Source organism: Canis lupus, chromosome 20, assembly GCF_011100685.1.
Source record: "Canis lupus familiaris isolate Mischka breed German Shepherd chromosome 20, alternate assembly UU_Cfam_GSD_1.0, whole genome shotgun sequence".
NCBI lineage: Eukaryota > Metazoa > Chordata > Mammalia > Carnivora > Canidae > Canis > Canis lupus.
Genome location: NC_049241.1, coordinates 56,904,363 through 56,922,882, shown reverse-complemented (window position 1 = coordinate 56,922,882; position 18,520 = coordinate 56,904,363). Strand labels below are relative to the sequence as shown.

Here is an 18,520-nt window from a genome sequence, read left to right as displayed (position 1 = left end):
TGGCCTCGTGTCCTGGGCAGGCCGCCCGGTCACGGCTGGCAGGCCTGCCCGCCCTGGAAGCAGCTCTGGTGGCCGCGTGGCAATGTCAGGCCAAGGCGGGTGGCACCAGGAGCCCCTGCCGGTCCCCCCAGCCCCAAACAGGCCAAGAGAGCCTGCCAAGGACCCAGACAGGCCGGCCGGCAGGATCGCCCGTGGGCCGAAGGGGGTGCGCTGGACGCCCAGCTGGGGACGGGCCCCAAGGTCGTGATCCGCCCCTTGGGGTCGGTCGGTCAGGAGTACTGGGATAAGAGGATCAGAGATGAGACGCGTGTCCATCAAAATGCTCGAGTGGAAGAAGTCCCAGTACCTGGTCCCATGCACCCCAGGACGGTCCCGCCCCTGCTCCCAACTGGGGAGCCAGGCCACGGAAATCGTCTCGTAGGAAAATGCCTCTGAAGAGCTCCTCACGCGAAAACCCGCGGTCCGAGGGGCAGGGCGGACCCTGGTGCCCAGACCGCGGCTGGCAGTGAGCTCATCCGAGCAGGGCGCGGCTGGGCAGGCCAAGGTCCACGCAGAAGTGGCTTCTCACCGGGCTGCGGAGACCCTTTGAAGACAGACCGTGGAGCTGCAGAAAGGGGCTCTGGGAGCCACGGGTGTCCCCGACGTGGCTCGACACAAAACTGGCTGCTTCCTGGAGAGTGGCTTGAGGACGACCCCTGCCCCGGAACAGTCTAGAAAATACTTTTGCTGACTGGGTTTTCGGGGGCCAGGAGAGATCAGTGCTGGTCTGCGTTCACAGCTTGCTGGCTCTGTTTCGAGAAGGGTCTGGGGGCCGTGGGAGACTACAAACAGGGAGGAGGGGGCGGAGGGAGCAATAAAAATCCATCCTAACATGCAGGTCCAATTTCTGTTTCTGTTTCTCTCTCAGGCGGTCCAAGGGAAGAAGACGGCAAAATGCGAGACGGCTTCCAGTCGGTGGGAAGGAGCTGGCGGCACTGGGAGGGCTGCAGGGAGAAGACACCGGCGGGTCAGGCAGCGGCCCGGCGTCACTGCGGACACAGAACGTCGCTGCAGGTTGTGGGGCCAAGGATGGGGAAGGTTGGCGAGCACGTAACAAACGCAAAACTGATCTCAATGAGATTTTGTTATTGTTTTTTTTTTAAGAGTACTTTGGAGAAAAAAAAAAAAAAAGGCTGGAAAAAATATGCCCAAATGATTAATGTGTGCTGCTGCAGGCAGAGCTCGAAGGTGTTTTTCCTGCTGCTCCGTGTTTTTGGCTTTTAAAACTTAAACTATTTTTTTTTTTTTAGTTTATTTTTTTAGTAATCTGTACACCCCACACGGAACTTGAACTCATGACTCATGAGATCAGGAGTCACAGCCTCTGCGGACTGAGCCAGGCAGGCGCCCTGCCCTTTAAATTTTTAGTAGAAAATCACAGTCAAAGGAGAAACGGGAGGACAACGATGCCCATGTCTCCTGGGCGGGAAAGCCACTGTGCCAGGAGGCACGTCTCCTGGGACCCCCAGGGGGCCCAAGCCAGCACAGGCACCGGGACACCCGGGACCCCCAGTCTGTTTCCCTGCAATCCTGCAGTAACAGAGGCTTACAGCAAACCCCCGCCCAGGGGAACCCGGGTGGGCCTGCTGGCCTCCCTCCCAGGGACCCTGCTGGCCATCGCTGTGGCCGTCGGGGGCTTTCTGCACAAACACTGCCTGTTGGCGCTCAGGCCGCGGCCCTGCCGGGAAGCAGTGACATATCAGCCGTCAGCTACGCAAAACCCAGCGCAGTGACGAGCCCACCCACACACAACCGGGAAGGAACAGGGTGCCACAGAAACAGCCGGGGAGGGCCGTGATGATCCCGGGCGCCCCCCACCACAGAGACCCGCCCGGCCTTGAGGTCGCAGGGCCGTCAAATCGGCGCTCAGGACGCACAGGGCACTCACGAGGGCGGTCATTCCTGCTGGTCGTCGTTGCTGGCACTGGGGGTCCGACTTCGGATCTGACTCCGGAGCTGTTCTATCAACTCTGGGTTCTGCTGCTGCATCTGCTGGGCGAACTGCTGGCCGCTGCGGGAGAGGCGTGCCCGGCTCAACCGGAAGGCCCAGGCGCCCTCCTGGCCACTCCCCCGGCACCCGCCCCCCACCGGAGGCCACGGGGTCCAGCGGAGAGCATGGGCACACGGCACCCGCGTTCTCACGGTCCTGGGCAGGCCCTCGCTGCCACCCCCGAGGGCCAGTAAGGGGTCTACTCACGCCTGGATGAGACTGGCCAGGTCGTTCTGTGAGGGGCTGGTGCCGGGAGTCCCCAGGGGGTTGTGGCCGCCCGAAATCATCCCGGACATGCTGCAAGGAGAGCCCGCGATGTGGCGGACAGCCCAGCCCTCCCGTTCCCGCCGTCCCTGCCCTTTCACGGCAGCCCGCCTGGGGCCCAGAGCCACGGCCGCCCGCCCCCGCCCCGACGGTGGCTGCTGTGATGCCACCAGCTCACTCAGAATAGCCTTGGTTTCTGGCCTAAAGACAGAGGTCTTCAGCCAGGGGACACTGGTCACATCTGGGGTGCTGGCCTGCCCCCACAGCGCCCCAGACGCCCCCCCAGAGTGATCTGCCCCAATGTCGGCAGTGAGTGGATGAGAAGCTGTGTTTTAGGACTTGACCGGAGTCGGGCAGGTGTTCACTAAGTTAAACACAATCACCACAACCCAGAGATTCCGCTGCTGGACATGGACCCAGAACCGAGCTCACGATGCTCGGGAGGGACCAGACACAGGACGCCCCACTGTGTGTGAGTCCACGTGTGTGACACATCTAGGACGGGGAGGGGTTTCATGGGGGCCGGGGGCTGAGAGGGGTGATGGCTGATGGGGACAAGGACTCTTTTGGGGTGATGGAATGTTCTGGAATTAGATGGCGGTGATGACTGCACAACACTGTGAATGTACTTAACACCACCGCACTGTAAACCCTGAAATGGTTAAAACGGGCAGGCTTTACGGCAGGTGCGTCTTGTCACGATAAGAAATCTAACCCCAGACCCGAAGGAGCATGGTTGTCACTTACAGCTGCTGAACCTGCGGATTGTTCATTAGGTTTGACGCCTAAAGAAAAGAACACAAATCACACAGGGAAGTGCCCGCACCGTCTCCTGACCACACACGCCCCTCCTGCTCGGCGCCCGGGCCCTGGGCCTTCCTGACGCCCTTCCTCGACCTCTGATCTGCCACGTTTTACCACTTTATCCTGCTTGGGTCTTTTAAGAGACCCCCGAGCACCTCAGCATCTACTGGCTGCTTAGGCTCTGCCGTGTAGACGTATTCTGATCCGTTTTCCCAGCCACTGAACACATCTGCATGGTGAGCCTCGTTTTGCTCCCTCGGTAAACACCGCTGCGACAGACGCTTGTGCTTGAACGTCACGCACCCCCCCGCCCCATGACGTTTCAGGAAGCGGCCAAGCGGGATGAAGAGGGGCCTGCCTGGCGTGGCTCACGGGGGCCGGCTAACTTTTAGGCACCAGCATCGAGGTTCTCTGCTTGCTGGGCCAGCCTCTGCCCCGCCCGCCCAACTGGCGTCACCACGGACGCACACCTGGGTGCCAACGCAACTACAAACCCCGCTGGTCTGCCAACCCCAGACGCGGGTGAGGTGTGAGCCCTGCCGGACCGCACTGGCCCCTTGCCATGCCCGGCCAGCCATCCTGCCTGCGGACCAAGTGCGGCCTCTACCGACTTAGGAGACAAGACGCTCCCTGCTGCCCTGAGGGTATTTCTGCGGCCAGAAGGCTGGGGATTTCTCTCGTCCTGATGCTTGGAGACCCTGGACCGAGGCCCCGTGAGCCAGCAGTGTGGCCTGCGGTGAGCAAGACCCCCATCAACGGCCATGGGTGTGCAGCGACCAGCCCGAGGCTCACAGCTGGGCGCCCCGCACAGAACAAGTGCTTCTGGCCTTAAGTCTCTGGCGTCAGAAGGTGGTGGCGTCCACCCGAACCCTGGGAAGCAGGTGGGGTGTGCTGCCGTCAGGGTCTCCACAGCATGAGGAGGAGACCGAGCTGGAGAGACGGATGCGGTTTCCCGGGTTATTGGGTGGGGAGAGGCAGGATCCAGCTGTCCTTCGTGCTCAGTGCTGCCCCCGGGGCATGGCAGTGTCTGGGGACCTAGGTGGTGGTCACACGGGGGGAGCTCCTGGCGTCGAGAGGGTGGGGTTGGGGATGCTGCTCAGCCCCTCAGATGCCCCGGTCACAACCCTAAGGAACGGCCGGGCCCAGTGTCCAACCCCGCCCAGGCCGGCAGCCCCGGCCCTCACAGGCAGACACAGCCCCGGGTGGTGGGCCCAGAGCCCGCGGGAGATGGGAGCGCAGGTTACCATGCTCATGAAGCTGGGGTTGTTGAGCAGGCCGGCGATGTCAAAGCTGCCGACGCCTCCCGTCTGTGGGGATGAGAAGAGCCCTGGTGAGTGGCCACAGGACCATGACACTGGGCCCCAGAAGATCCCACAGGGGGCCGGCTGGAGTCCCAAGACGCATACGGCCCAGACGCCCTCCCAACTGAGCGGCCAGGCCTTGCGGCTAGTGTTTGCCAAAGGCCCAGGCCACCCCGTTGATCCCTTAGGAGAAGTATTTTGTAACGCTCTGATGCCTTGGGCCCCTGGAGGGCCTCAGGGGTGACCAACGCCGGACACCACCAGTCCACCTTTAGCACGCAGGCCAGTGAGTCCACAGCCCACACACCCAGCCTTCCTCCATCAGCATCTCATGCTCACAGCCGCCGCCCTCTGCCCTGACCGCCCAGAGCCAGGTACTCGACAGCCAGTCGGACCCCGTGCCCCAGACTCTGCAGAGACTGCTCGCCTGGCCTGTCCTAACCCCACATCCCCGGCCTCACCCGCCCCTCCCCACAGACACCACAACAAAGGCGCCGGCCCACGCTCCCCTGCTCCCTCCCGGGCCGCTCACGGGACTCGGCGTCTCTCTCAGCTTCAGCTCGGCTATCTTGAGGTTTGACTTGTAAGTCTCGTTCTCAGGATCCAGCTCCAAGGCCTTCTTGTAGTATGCCACGGCCTCGGTGTGCTTGTTCAAACTGGAGAGAGCAAGGCTGGGGGGAGACACCAGGACATGGGAGAGGGCCCGGGGGCTGCCCACCCGCCACGCCCCAACTGCTCCAGCGCCACCGGGCCTAGCGTCTGCCAGGGACGGCACGCCAGGGTGGCGGGGGCTGAGAGGATGGGCTGGAAGGCCCAGAGGAAGGGCTCAGAGGCAGAGGGCAGGGGGTCAGACACGCTGGCCCTGTTCTCGGCACAGAGCTCCTAAGACGCAAAACTTCCTAAGTCACAGAGGTCTCCTGTGGTTTCTAAATTTTTTTTTTTTTAAATTTAATACCTCTAGTTTATTTTTTTTTTATTTATTTATGATAGTCACACACAGAGAGAGAGAGAGAGGCAGAGACATAGGCAGAGGGAGAAGCAGGCTCCATGCACCGGGAGCCTGACGTGGGATTCGATCCCGGGTCTCCAGGATCGCGCCCTGGGCCAAAGGCAGGTGCCAAACCGCTGCGCCACCCAGGGATCCCTCCTGTGGTTTCTATAATGAGCCCCTTTGATTACACCCGAGTTCCTGTCCGTGAGGTGACTCAGGATGGGGCTGGTGGCCAGGAAGACCAAGGCTGGGATTTGAGTGGGGACCTGGCAACCCCAAACCTCTGGGAGGGGAGAAGGCTGGAGAGCGGGCTGTAAGACTCCTGAACGATGACATGTGGACGTCCCCTTTGGTGACAGCATCACACCCCACTCTAGGGAGACAGGGATCTGCGCCGAGGACCTTCCTGGACCCTGCCCTGAGGCCGTGAGCTGCTCCAGCACATCACGGAAGCACAAGACACAGGGAAGTGGGAACCCTGATTCAGAGCAGTTGGGGGGCGCGGGGGAGGCCCAGCTTTATGACTGGCATCCGCGTGGGGCCAAGTCCTGACCGTCCATCTAGACGGAAGGGAACTGCTGGAGGTCAGCTGGTGACGGAGCTGGGCGTGTGGAAAGCAGCCCAAATAGGAAAGGGGCATGGGCTGTCTGCAGGGGAGGGGGGACCAGGAAGGCAGGGACCGTGTGGCCCCTCGCGACACTCACCCCATCCTGCCGTAGGCTTTGCTGTAGGACGGGTCTATGCAGATGGCTCGCTCGCAGTCCTGAACGGCACCCGTGTAGTTCCCGAGCTTGCTGTAGGCCGCAGCTCTGGGGACACAAAGCAGGGTGGGCAAAGCTGCGGCCCTCACTCGCTGCCATGGAGGAGCCTCAGTCTCCCCATCTGGCAGGTGGGCGGCGGGACACTGGGCTGCCCAGGGCTTCTGTCCGCCAAGTACCCGTGGTGGGAGCTGGGATAGCCTCCTGGGGAGATGGAGGCAGCTCGTCCTGATGACGCTGCAGAGCACCCAGGTGTGACGAGACCAGTCTGAACCCAAGTCAACGGGCTCGGCACCCAGGGTCTCCCCACCGTTGGGAGCCGGTGCTTGCTTTACGTTAGGGAACATCTATTACTTTTTTTTTTTAAGATTTGAGAGACAAAGAGAAGGAGCAGGGGGAGGGGAGGGAGAGGAAGCAGCAGACTCCCTGCTAAGCCAGGAGCCCAACGTTGGACTTGATCCCAGGGCCCTGGGATCACGCCCTGAGCCAAAGGCAGACACCACACTGCCTGAGCGGCCCAGGCACCCCCAGGGAACACCTGCCATCAGACAGGGACTCGGATTCACAGGGAGACCCGTCCCAGCACTCAGCTTACCACGCCAGATGGTTTCTCTTTCAGTTTTTAACATCCCACTTTACGTTTCCCCCAGAAAGGCAGCAGGGCTGAGCAGTACTCAGCGCTGGGCGCTGTGCGAGTGGAGGGTGGACGGCGTTCTCTGTGCTACGCGTGCAACTTTTCTGTCAGTGTGTTTGTGTTTCGCCCCAGAGTCAGAGGAAAGAAACTAAGACAAGAGCAGCTCTGCGCACCCGACCTGGGCTATCCAACGCCGGGGCCCTGGCTTGTGCCCTGGAGGGCGACCCTTGTCCCACCTCCCTCTCAGGCCCTGTCGTCAGCTCGGCGGTCCGTACTGGGAGGCTCTGGGAGGCTGAGGCAACTTTCCCTTAAAGCACCAGCCACACGGGGCTCCCCATGGCCAGCAGTAATGCCACCGTGAGCGCAGGCGCGATATGGTCACCCGTGGTTTGGCTTGCGTCCTCACCCAACACCTGTGCAGAATGGTGTCCCTAACTTTGATTTTAATGCCACGATCAGCTCCTGTTGACGCCTTGCTGGCCACAGGCTGCTGGCTGCTTATCTGGGCGCTGGATGAATGATTACAGTGTCAACACCTCCCCGAGCGCGCCCAGCCGCTACCTGTTACAGAAGTAGACGGCGTTGGCCGGGTTCAGCTCGATGGCTTTCCCATAGAAGTGCACGGCAGCTTCAAAGTTTTCTACCTTCATCTGCTCGTTTCCTAAAGGGAAAGAAAAAACAACGTATGCCCAGCTGTTCACGTCACATCCCAGGGGCCGAGACGTCCAGCCCAGCTCTCCCGGGCTTCTCCCTGAAGGTGCAAGACGTTGGGGAGGAGGGTCCGGGGGGCCAGGATGCAACACTCAGGGGTGCTGGGGTGTGGAGGAGGATCTGGGTTCTGGCCTGAGCCGGCACTGGGTGATGACCGTCACTGCTTTGGTCGTGACATTTGGAAACATAAGTCTCTTTGCTCCTTCTTTCACAAGAAACCAATTTTCACGAAATGTAATCTGAATGTAAAACTCACGTTTTCAAAGTGAATGACTCAGCGGCTTTTAGAAATTCACAAGTGTCCAACGCCACAACCTAATTCCAGAACGTTCCATTCCCCCCGCAAAAAAGTCCCTCCCCATGAGCAGTCACTCCTCACCCTCCCCTGGCCCCTGAGCCCCCTCCCCTGTGCGTGGGCGAGCCCGTCCTGGCTGTGTCACACACATGGACTCACACCCTGTGGGGCCTCCTGTATCTGGTTCCCTCCCTGAGCGTCGTGGGCTCAGGGTCCGTCCCTGGGGTGGTACATGTGGGCTAAGGGACATTCCAGAACATGGATACATCACGTTTTGTTCACCCTTTACCAGTTTATGGACATTTGGGCCGTTCTACCTTTTGGGTGCTGTGGACACACGCCTGCACTTGTCCTGGGTGTGGGAGGGGACTGGCTGGGCCACGTGCCCGCCGTGTGGCCACCGGGGAGCTGCGGGGAATGCCTTCCCTGGCGGCTGCCCCGCATACATCCCCGCGGGCCGAGCGCGGGGCTTATCCTCCCACATGCTGGCGCTGCGTGCTTAGGGGCCCGGCTCCCCTCCCACAGCTGCACCCCAGGGCCCCCCCGGCCCTGCCGCCCCGCAGGCCAGGTGGGTCAGGTGCCTGGTGGGGATGCAGTCTCAGCTCACCTTCGGTTTTGAGGCGCTCTGCCTCGGCTGAGTCCTCCTCTGAAGGCGGGGTCCGCTCGGGGCTCCTCAGGTCCTGCGGCACCTCCTGTCCCAAGGCAGACAAGTCGTTTGCAGGCAGAGGGCAACCCTACCGTCTCCTCCTCCAAAAAGCCCACACCCGCGGCCTCCCTCCTGCTCAGGGGCCACCCGAGGGCAGCTAGGCACTGTGGAGAGCACCTCAGGCCGGGGCCGGGCCCCCACTTCCCTGGTCCACAGCCGGGAAGCAGCCTGGGGGAGAACTCAGGTCTTGCATGGGTGCTTGGGGGCCCTGGCGACTCCTGCTGTTACGCCTATCCTGTGAAGCCCAGAAACTCACCTTGCCTGCAGCAGCTGCTTCAAATATTTCCGGCAGAGTCTGAGGGAGGGCGAGGTCATGGTCTTCCACTGTCACCCCAAAAGCAGTCTCCAGGCACTGGATTGCAACTGTGAGGTGGACAGAAGCATGTTCTTCTGAATGCAGCCCAGACTCTGGGGCTCTGGGGAGTCCCCTCTCTGTGAGACCCAGGTCAAAGGCCTGGCACATGGCAGGTGCCGAACCGCCAACTCCCACTGTGTCACTGTAGGCCGAGCCAGGTGGACGCCAAGGGGCTGGTGGCGGGGTCCGGGCAGAGGCCACTCAAGTGCCGGTCCAGCCTGGGATCCTGTCCCCCAGCCCTGTGCGGCTCCCAGGCGCTGTGGCCATTCCACCCTTTCTTTAAAATGAGCCTTTCTTCTCTGATCAGTGTGACTACGGTGGAGAATGTTCTGGAACCACACCTTGATGAAATATGGGGAGCTCACCAGAACTCCTGCAGGAAGCTGGGCCTGAGGTGACGGGGCTGGCTGTGTGGCGGGAAGCAGGGAGGACAGCGGGCCCACACGTACCTTCCAAGCTCTCCTGGGCGTCGGACGAGAGCCCCCCGTGCCGGAGCTGGTCGTGCAGGAACCGGATGATGGCGTAGGCCAGACGCTTCTTGTTATCCATCTTCAAACAGGAAGAGACAATGCCCTGGGGTTTTCAAGATCTGTGGAGCCAAGCCAGGGCCGTGAGGAGCACAGACCGAGGGCACGGGTGGCACCTGCTGCTCCAGGCTCCCCGGACCTCCGGGTGCTGGCTCACCAGGCCTGCACGAGCCCCAGGCCCAAGGAAGCCACTTTAAGTGCCCTGGGCAGGTCTTTTCTAAAGATTTTATTTATTTGACAGAGAAAGAGCATAAACACACGAGGGCACAAGAGCACAAGCAGGGGGCTGCAGCCGACGTCCCCCCCGCCCCGACTCTGGGGTCATGACCCAGGTGACCCGAGCCAAAGGCAGACACTTCACATCCTGAGCCCCCAGACGCCTCGCCTGGCCAGCTCTATCTGAAGAGTAAGTGAGGGGTAAACAGCTGGGAGGGGAGGGGCCCAGAGTAGCCCGAAAGGTGCAGGGGCACGGAGCCCCTTCCAGGCCGCCTGAAGGCCAGCTCTTGGTCCCTCTCCAAGTGCTGGACTCCCAGGCCGGGAGTGACCCTGCCTCAGGGACTCTGGGCCATGTCTGGGGACATCCGTGGTCACCACGATGGGGGTGCTCCTGGCATTGGGCCACGAGGACCTGGGATGTTGCTCAGCCCCCGGCTCCCAGGACGCCCACATAATGGAAAACTATCAGTTCCAGTGTCAGCCATGCCCAGGGGAGAGCCCTGGTCTGGAACATTCTGGGCAAGAGGGTTCTGCTACCTAAGGGTCTATGATGGGTCAGGCACGTCACGCAACACTGTGTCATCCCCTCCACACCACGACCTCCCTGGTCGCTCCCACCGACAAAAGCAACAGGTTGGGGACCGTGGCCTGTGAGGAGCGGCCGGCCCAAGGAACCCACAGCAGTCAGCACCTCGGTCTCCCCAAAACGCCTGCAGGGGGGTGAGCAGCCCGTGCCCCCACAGAAAACAAGGAGCGGGGCTCCTGCTGGCACTCTTGTTAGCTTGTTACCAGCCACGATGGTTCAACAAAGCCGGGGAGAGCCCGTCATGTGGCCCCAGGCTCCCCACGCAGGCCAGCGCCACACCGAGACGGTGCCTCCACTGGGCGCGTCTGCTCGGTCTCTGCTTCGTGGGAATCTGTGTCCCTTGACAGCTGCTTCTTCAAGTGGAGGAACCAGACACAGGAGGCCCCACGGGGTGTGAGCCCACGTGTGTGACACGTCCAGGACGGGGAGGGGGCTCGTGGGGGCCGGGGGGGATGGGGGTGAAGGCTATGGAGACAGTTTCTTTTTGGGGTGATGGAATGTTCTGGACTCAGAGAAGCGTAAATATACCAAAAACCACCATACTTTAAGGTAAACGATTTATACCTCAATTATAAAGGAAAAACTTAAAAAAAAAAAAACAAACCCATGTTCCGTAAGCAGGGGGAGGAATTAAAGCTCCTTGAAGATGGTAATGAGCTCCCCATTTCTGGACACATGCGTCTTTGGCCAGAAAGCCGCCTACAGCTGGAAGGTCTGTGATTAGGTGGAGCCGGAGCCTAGATGACAATAGGCGGTCCCAGACCAGAGGTCCCTGGGGGCTACCGGGGGGCCCACAGAGATCAACCATCACAACCCACTCATTTTGGGGGAAGCACAGCACCAAAAGTGAGTCCTGCTCCCCAGCTGAGGGGGTACAAGAGCACACCAGTCGGCCTGCTGACCGCCAAACCCAAGGAGACCAGACACGCGCTGAAACGTCAAGCTGTTTTCATTTTAGATGTTTGTTTTGGCAGCGACATCATCTCCAAGAGCTGAAAAGTAGACACAACTCAGTGTCTGTCAACACACGCATGGGTTAGCACAGGGCAGCCCGTCCACACCCGGGACACAACCCAGCCCCAGGAAGGAAGGGACCCCGAGGACACCGTGCTGGGAGGGGACCCAGACCCAGAAGGACACCTCCTGCAGGACCCTACTCCCAGGAGGTCCCCAGAGGAGGCCCGTCCACAGAGAGGAGGTGGTGGGAGCCAGGGGTGGGGCAGGGGTCAGTGCTTCCTGGGGACAGGGTCTCCGTGTAGGGAGATGGAAGGTTCTGGAGACGGTGGTGGGGGTGGTGCACAGCGGGGTTGAGTGTGCTCCGTGCCCTGAGCTGTGCGCTTAGAGGTGGTTAAGATGGTACATTACGTTACGTGTATTTTATTACAATTAGAAAGTTATTTCTTTTTCCCAGAGCCCAAGTGCTTCCTGTCAGATGTACAATCCCGGGACCCTGTATGTTGTGCTCTAAGTCAGGCCTTGAGGGTCACGTCTGGGCAGCTGCCTGCGGAGACTGAATCTCGATTTTTTAAAAAATATTTTACTTATTTATTCATGAGATACGCAAAGGGAGAGAAGCAGAGACACAGGCAGAGGGAGAAACAGGCCCCCCGCAGGAGCCCTATGCGGGACTTGATCCCCGACTCCCGGATCACGCCCTGAGCCAAAGGTAGACGCTCAACCGCTGAGCCACCCAGGGCACCCCCTGAATCTCACATTCTTAAGTCACGTTAAGTGCTCACACGATACCCCCGATCTCGGCCCCCACAAACCCACGCGTTCACCACCTAGCCCTCACGTCCGCCAACTCCCCAGCCCGAAAGCACCGCGGTACAAACCAGACGGAGGTGTTCAGGGTCTTGGCGGGGGTCACAGGGCCCGACAGGTGGCACAGCCGGAGCCCCGCCTGTGTGCTCCGGGCCTTCCCCTCCCGTGGGTCCCCCACGCTGGGCCATGCGCACACGTACGGGTGCGTGGGACGAGGGGAGCTACTGCAGGGCCTGGTGGTGAGGGGCGCTCGCAGAAGAGCGGACCGAGAAAGGAGTCTCGTCTTTGGCAGAAGTTTCCTGCCCTCCTGGTCCGGGTGGTGAAGGTGGTGAAGGTGGGAGCGGGGGAGCGTGACGGAGACTGCTGAGGCAAGGGTTTAAAAAACTAGAAGACCAAGGCACACTCCTTTCTGCCCTCCCACGCCCCCAGCCCTTGGAGCCTCAAGGCCTCTGCACCGAGGGTCCCCCCCCCCCCCCCGAGGGTCCCCCGCCCCGCGGGATCGAAGCACTCTGGCCTGATCACTCCCTCACTGCCCGCTTCCTGAGCTTCCTGAGCTTCCCCCGCACTGCCTGCCACCCTGGCGGCTCCTCTCTGCCGCCCCGGCCCCTCCCTGTGACTCACAGCCAAGGAGTCAGAGCCCCCCAGGGCCTGCCCGGGGCGGGCACAAGGATGACAGGCTGGAGGACGAGGGCCTGGAGAGACTCTCAGGTCCAGCCATTTCTGCCTGAGGCCTGTTCCACGCCCCTTCCCCCAGGCCTGAGCTCTCCGTCCCTTCTAAGAGTCCCAGCCAATACTCTCACTTTCCTCTTCTCTAAAACGGGGTAACAGGGGTGTCCTTACCAGCTGTTACAAGGATTCATGACCTACTTTAGATTTTTCTCTGCCTTGGCTCCATCGCCATCAGGGCCTGGATCATTCCTTGCTCTGTGTGTGTGAGGGGCGGGGGTGGAGCTGTCCTGTGCAGTGCAGAGTGCTAACAGCAACCCTGGTCTTTGTCCAGTGTGCCCTGAGGCAGGGAGCAGAATGTCCCCCAGGTGGGACCACCTCGGTCAGGGGGTTCCCGACCCCCGGGAGACTGCTCTCTGTGACCATCTGACCCCTGAGGTCCCGGGATGCCGCACACACTTAACTACACACTCCGAGTGGGGGCGACTCACAGATGCTGCAGTCGCCTGGTTTGTATCCTCTGACCCCTGGGGGTTTAAACTCTGGTGTCCAGCATGAGCAGGGGTCAGACTCAATGTTTTTCCAAATAATCAACGTAGGCTGTGTCCCCCTGCGCCCTTCTGACATTAGGGGCAGGTCACTCTCTGTGGTGGGTCAGTAGCACCCCTGGCCACACCCTTTCCAAGCCAGAAGGGTCCCCCCACCAGGGGTAACAACCACAGGTGTCCCCAGACATGGCCAAACCACCCAGCTAAAAGTCACTGAAACTCTAGGTGGAAAAGTAAAGGTTCTAAATCAGTACAAGTCAAATTTTTCTGACCAAAGAACTTTCTGAAAACCTTGTTTGCACAACATTTGGGGTTTCAGCCCTGCAGCAGAGGGAGCCTGGCTCCACTGCCGAGGACTGCTAACCCAAGGCACAAGAGGGACCCAGCACAGCATTTGACACAGGTGGTCCATAAAAACTGTGGCTTCTTTGCAAGACAGTTTGCGAATCTCACTTTCACGCCCGGCTTCCGAGATGAACCACCTCTGCTCTCCACAAAGTTGGGCCCAACAAAATACGAGGACGGCAGTTTTCCTTGACTCCTACCAGGCACCCGGACCTTTCGGAACAATCACAACTTGTAGGGCTTTGGCTGCTGGACAAAATTCTCAGAGAAGGCCTACTCTCTGAACAGTGAGTGCTTTATGAGCTCTCAGAAAGCACCACGGAGGTGCCGGCCGCACAGGGTGCCCGGCGAGCCTGGTGAGGGTGGCGTGGGGGTCCTGGGGCCAGCTCCTCCGGTGGTCTTCACAATCCCTCCCAGTGCTCAGTCCATCTTTTCATTTCATCATTAGAAAAAATAAAAAGAAGAAGAAAAACATCAGCCTCTACTCCTTTTCTTTCCTTGCCCAGAGCTGGTCAAAGGGAAAAAAATGGCATGCCCCACATAAAAATGAGTGACCCTTCACGGCCCCCCTCGGAAGGCGGAGCTCCACCGCTGAGGGCTGCCGCCTGCATCCTGAACCCAGAGCCCTGCTCACAAACAGCGGTGGGCAAAGCCAACGCTCTCTTCTCTCTCACCCTAGCACACCGCTGGTGTCTGAGCAAGGACGGTCCCAAGGCTTGAGCCCACAATCCTCACCAAAGCCTGTTTACTTCTAAAATGCCACCAAAATGCTCTGCATGCTCAAAAACCATCAAAAGCTCCCCCCCCCCAAAAAATAAAAAAACTCCCCAAAGCCTCACGAGTGTGCATGTGATGCCCTCCACTAGACCCTCCGCAGCTCCACACACACAACTGCTCACCTTTCCTCCAACCCATCTGGAAACTCTCAGTTCCCTCCAACACCCAGCTGCAAAGTTACATCAGACAGAGCTAGACGCCCTCGTTTTCTGGCAAAGTCCAAGTACCAGTCTTATCACCGGCCCACAAGGCTTTAAAACTCTGTCATCCGTCCCCTGCCCTCCCCCAGACTGTGAGCCACTGGACAGATATTTTCCCTTTGAACCCCAGCACTCAGCAGTGTCTGATCCACGTGGTCTTAGGGGATCATCAGATCCCCATCAAACTCACAGCTACCTGACCAAGTTCTCTGGGAAGAGCTGAAGAGACAACAAACCTCGGGTCTTGCCTACCTACCAACAATCCCTTTATTCTTTCATTTCCTACATGGGCCAGCGTGGGGTCTTGGCAGAAAAAACGTAGGATCAGAGTAAGACAGCAGCTCTCTATCTGGGGCGGAGCCGAGCCCCATTTAGAGTTGCTCACCCTTCCTGAAAAGACTGAATTTTAAACCTCAGGTGAAACCCTTGGGCATGCCGAGCACTCTCCAGGCCGAGCGCAGTCCAGTCCGCGCCACGGCTTGTGGAGGGGGTCAGCGATCATTTCTGAAAAGGGCCAGAGAAAGCTTCCCGGGCCACAGAGCTTCCGTGGCAACCACTCGACTTTGTTCTCATGCAAAAGCAGTCACCGGTTTTGTGATAAGAATATTTCCACAGGGACGCCCCGGTGGCTCAGCAGTTGAGCAGTTGAGCGTCTGCCTTCAGCCCAGGGCGTGATCCAGGGAGGGGGGGATCCCGGGATCCAGTCCCACGTTGGGCTCCCCGCAGGGAGCCTGCTTCTCCCTCTCTCTGTGTCTCTCATGAATAAATAACTAAAAATCTTAAAGAAAAAAAAAGAAGAAGATTTCTACAACACATTTACAAAACCAGGCGCAGCTGGATTTGCCATCCCCCCCCCCCCCCACCCAGTCGCCTGAGTCCCTGGGTGGTTCACTTCACTGCCTGTGGAACAGAAGGAAAAGCTGAGGCTCAGAAAGATGGGGGAGCTAGCAGAGGTCACCCAGCTTAGAAGATGCACACCAGGAATTCTGAACCCAGCAGCCGGAGCTCCAGCCCCTAAACTCTGAGGTGCCCTTTCCTCTCCCCACGAAACCTGCACGAGCAGGTTTTAGGTTTTGGGTGGGTTCGTAGCCCACCCCCGTGTGCACAGCTCAGGCAGGTGCAGAAGCGCCCTGAACTTCCACAGCGTGGACAGATCTCGGTGGGGACGTCCCAGACACCGCCCTGTGTCCCCCCAGGGCGACAAAACCGCTGGTCTGGGGAGAGGAAAAGGAGACAGACTACTCAGGGATAGAAAACCCGAGGAAAACAGGAACACCCCAACACGTTCTTAGATGCACCTACTTAAAAACACAGACTCCCGGCAAGTAGGGGAGCCGAGCAACGTCCTGCTTCCTTAACCTCACGGGGAGCCCGGGGAGCCCGTCCTTCCACGCAGCGCGCTGCTCGGGAGCCGGTCCTCAGCCCCGGATCCTTCCCGCCCTCGCGGCGCCGACACAAGGCTCCGGGTGGGGAAGACCTAACAGCCGCCGACCCCGCGGAAGCGCTCGCCTTGCGGAGGGGGGGGGGGGCTGCGGCTTTCACCCCCCCCCCGGACCCCGCACTCCCATCAGGCAGGGGCCGTGACGACGCCCGTTTCACAGCGGGAGAAACTGAGGCTCCGGGAAGCCCAGCGGCTGGCCAAGGGGGAGAGCGGGCGCTGGGGCAGGACCCCGATCTGCGCCCCGACTACGGGGTCCCCGATTCCAAAGGACCGTGTTTCCGGGCGGCAGGAGACACCCCACTGCAGGCGGGGCACCTTCACCTCCCGCTGGCCACTCACCGGCCTGCGAACCAGCATCTCCCCGGCCTGGGGTCCCGGGGGAGGTTGATCGGGGCCTGTCCGACGCCACCCTGCCTCAGTTTCCCCTCCGCGCCGCCCACTCACGGCGGCCAGCGGATCGCGCGGACTCCAGACCCGGACCAACCTCTCCTTACGGGCCCTGGAGCCCGGGGAGCTCCCAGTCGCGGACCCCAACCCCAAGCCCGCCCGGCTCAGCGCTGGGGGGGGACCCCCAGCCCCCGCCCCCACTCACCTCTCAGGCGGCCGAACGCCAACCCTCCGACGGCTGCGCCTGCGCACCGCGGCGCTGCCCGGCCCCGCCCCCCACCGCGGCGCCTGCGCAGAAGGAGCAGGCTCCCGTTGGCTTTTATTCTGCGCAGGCGCGTGCTCGAGCGAGGCGGGCGTGGGGAGAAGTGACGTCATTTGGAGGCGGGGGCGAGCCGGTCGTTAGGGCAACTGACCTCTGCGACCGAATGGAGGCCGGAAATCAGGACTGATTTCACCGCTCGAGCGGGAATGGAGCGGTGCATGGTGGGACGGTGGCGGACTCCGGCGCTTTTGGCAGCATGGGTCACGTGGTACGCAGCGGGCCACGTGGTGTTGCTGTGTTTCGGTATCTGGCGGCGGAGCCGGACAGGCGCGACTGTTACCCGGGTGCTTTACACGTGGGAGCCCGCCCGTCCGCAAATCCAGTCATTCAGCCCATAAGAGTAAAGGGGGGCAGACATATTTGTGTATAGCAGGTGCCTATCATTTTAATATTTTACTTAAATTCAACTTGCCAGCACATAGCATAACACCCATTGCTCATCCCATCAAGTGCCCTCCTTAATGCCCGTCCCTGAGTTGCCAACAACTATTTATTGCAAACCAACTGTAAAAACCAGGAAAGGGCTCCCGTTACCTTGTACTGAGGTTGACGAACTAGCGAACTAGGACACTTTTCACTGGATGGCAAGTGCTTTAAATGAAGAAGAAAGGGCTGCCGTGATTAGGATTGGGGAGGCAAGTGGGCAGGGATGGTTAGGGAAGATCGACCTTGTAGATACGGGTTTGGGGAAAGAGAGAAAAAAAAAAAAAAACCCTCCAAGAACGGAAAACAGCGAAAATGAAGATTAAGTAGGATAAAGCTGGGTGTGCTTAATAGAAGGTAAGTAATGAGTAAGTTCCTAGCATGACTCACAACCGATCACCGTTAGTGTGAAAGTTGCAAGAAGTGTTCTCCTGGAAGCCTGGGTGGCTCCGTTGGTGAAGCATCTGCCTTTGGCTCAGGTCATGGGTCCTGGGATCCAGTCTCATATCGGGCTCCCTGCTCACGGTGGAGTCTGCGTCTCCCTCTCTTGCCTTTCTCCTCCTGCTCATGCTCTCTTCCCCTTTCCCCCAAATAAATTAATAAAATCTTTTTTTAAAAGTGTCCTAATTCACTTGTATCCGATTTAAAATGCATGCATGGTTAAAGCCTGGGGATTTTAAAAATTTCCTTTGCAGAAATAAGGGGAGGGGTTCTTTGGCAATTTAGTCCTAGTAGATTTTCCTTCCGGGACGCCTTAGTTGAAGATTTTGTGGGGGTTTTGTGTGTGTGTGTGTGTGTGTGTGTGTGTGGTTTGTTTTAACGAGCTACAGTAGTTATAGGTTAAAACACTGTCCTGGGGGCAGCCCGGGTGGCACAGCGGTTTAGCAACGCCTTCAGCCCAGGATGTGATCCTGGAGACCTGGGATCAAGTCCGGTGTCAGGCTCCCTGCATGGTGCCTGCTTCTCCCTCTGGGTCTGTACGCCCCCCACCCCCCGTGTTTCTCATGAATAAATAAAATCTTAAAAAAATAAAATAAAACACTGTCCTGTTCCAAAACACCTGTTGTTTGAAGCCCTAGATTCGTTTACTGAAGCTTTCTCGATTTAAAAAAAAAACTGCGTTTAATTTAATTGGGTTAATTGGGTTAATTTACCGGGTTCTGCTGATGTATGTGTCGAGACTCCACTCCTTAGATGCTAGGAGGGGCAGGATGCTGGTTGGGATGATGTACAAAACGCGCCTTGGATCTGTATGATAAGCGGTCACTAGCTCAGGTGCGGGAGGAAAACCTGCAAAACTCGCCAGGTACACAGTTAATTAGGTAGAAAAGGAAGCAGGCACAAATTAGTAGGGGAGCTCGGGCAGAGAAGCGCCGGAGGAAAGAACCCGAGGCTCCGGGGCGCCAGCTGTGTGTGGTTTCCACGGAAACGTCCCGGGGGGGCGGGGCTCCTCCCCGAAGGTCCCGCCCT

At 59.5% G+C, this 18,520-nt stretch overlaps 1 protein-coding gene across 1 annotated transcript; it reads right to left on the bottom strand.

Annotated features, from left to right (window-relative positions):
* Positions 1-1,935: 1,935 nt before the first annotated feature.
* Positions 1,936-9,397, bottom strand: SGTA (small glutamine rich tetratricopeptide repeat containing alpha). The gene is given in 10 exon segments (NM_001314125.1): positions 1,936-2,050; positions 2,237-2,326; positions 3,041-3,078; positions 4,342-4,404; positions 4,931-5,069; positions 6,094-6,198; positions 7,343-7,442; positions 8,395-8,479; positions 8,750-8,856; positions 9,298-9,397. Coding segments are annotated over 10 exon segments (942 nt in total).
* Positions 9,398-18,520: the final 9,123 nt, after the last annotated feature.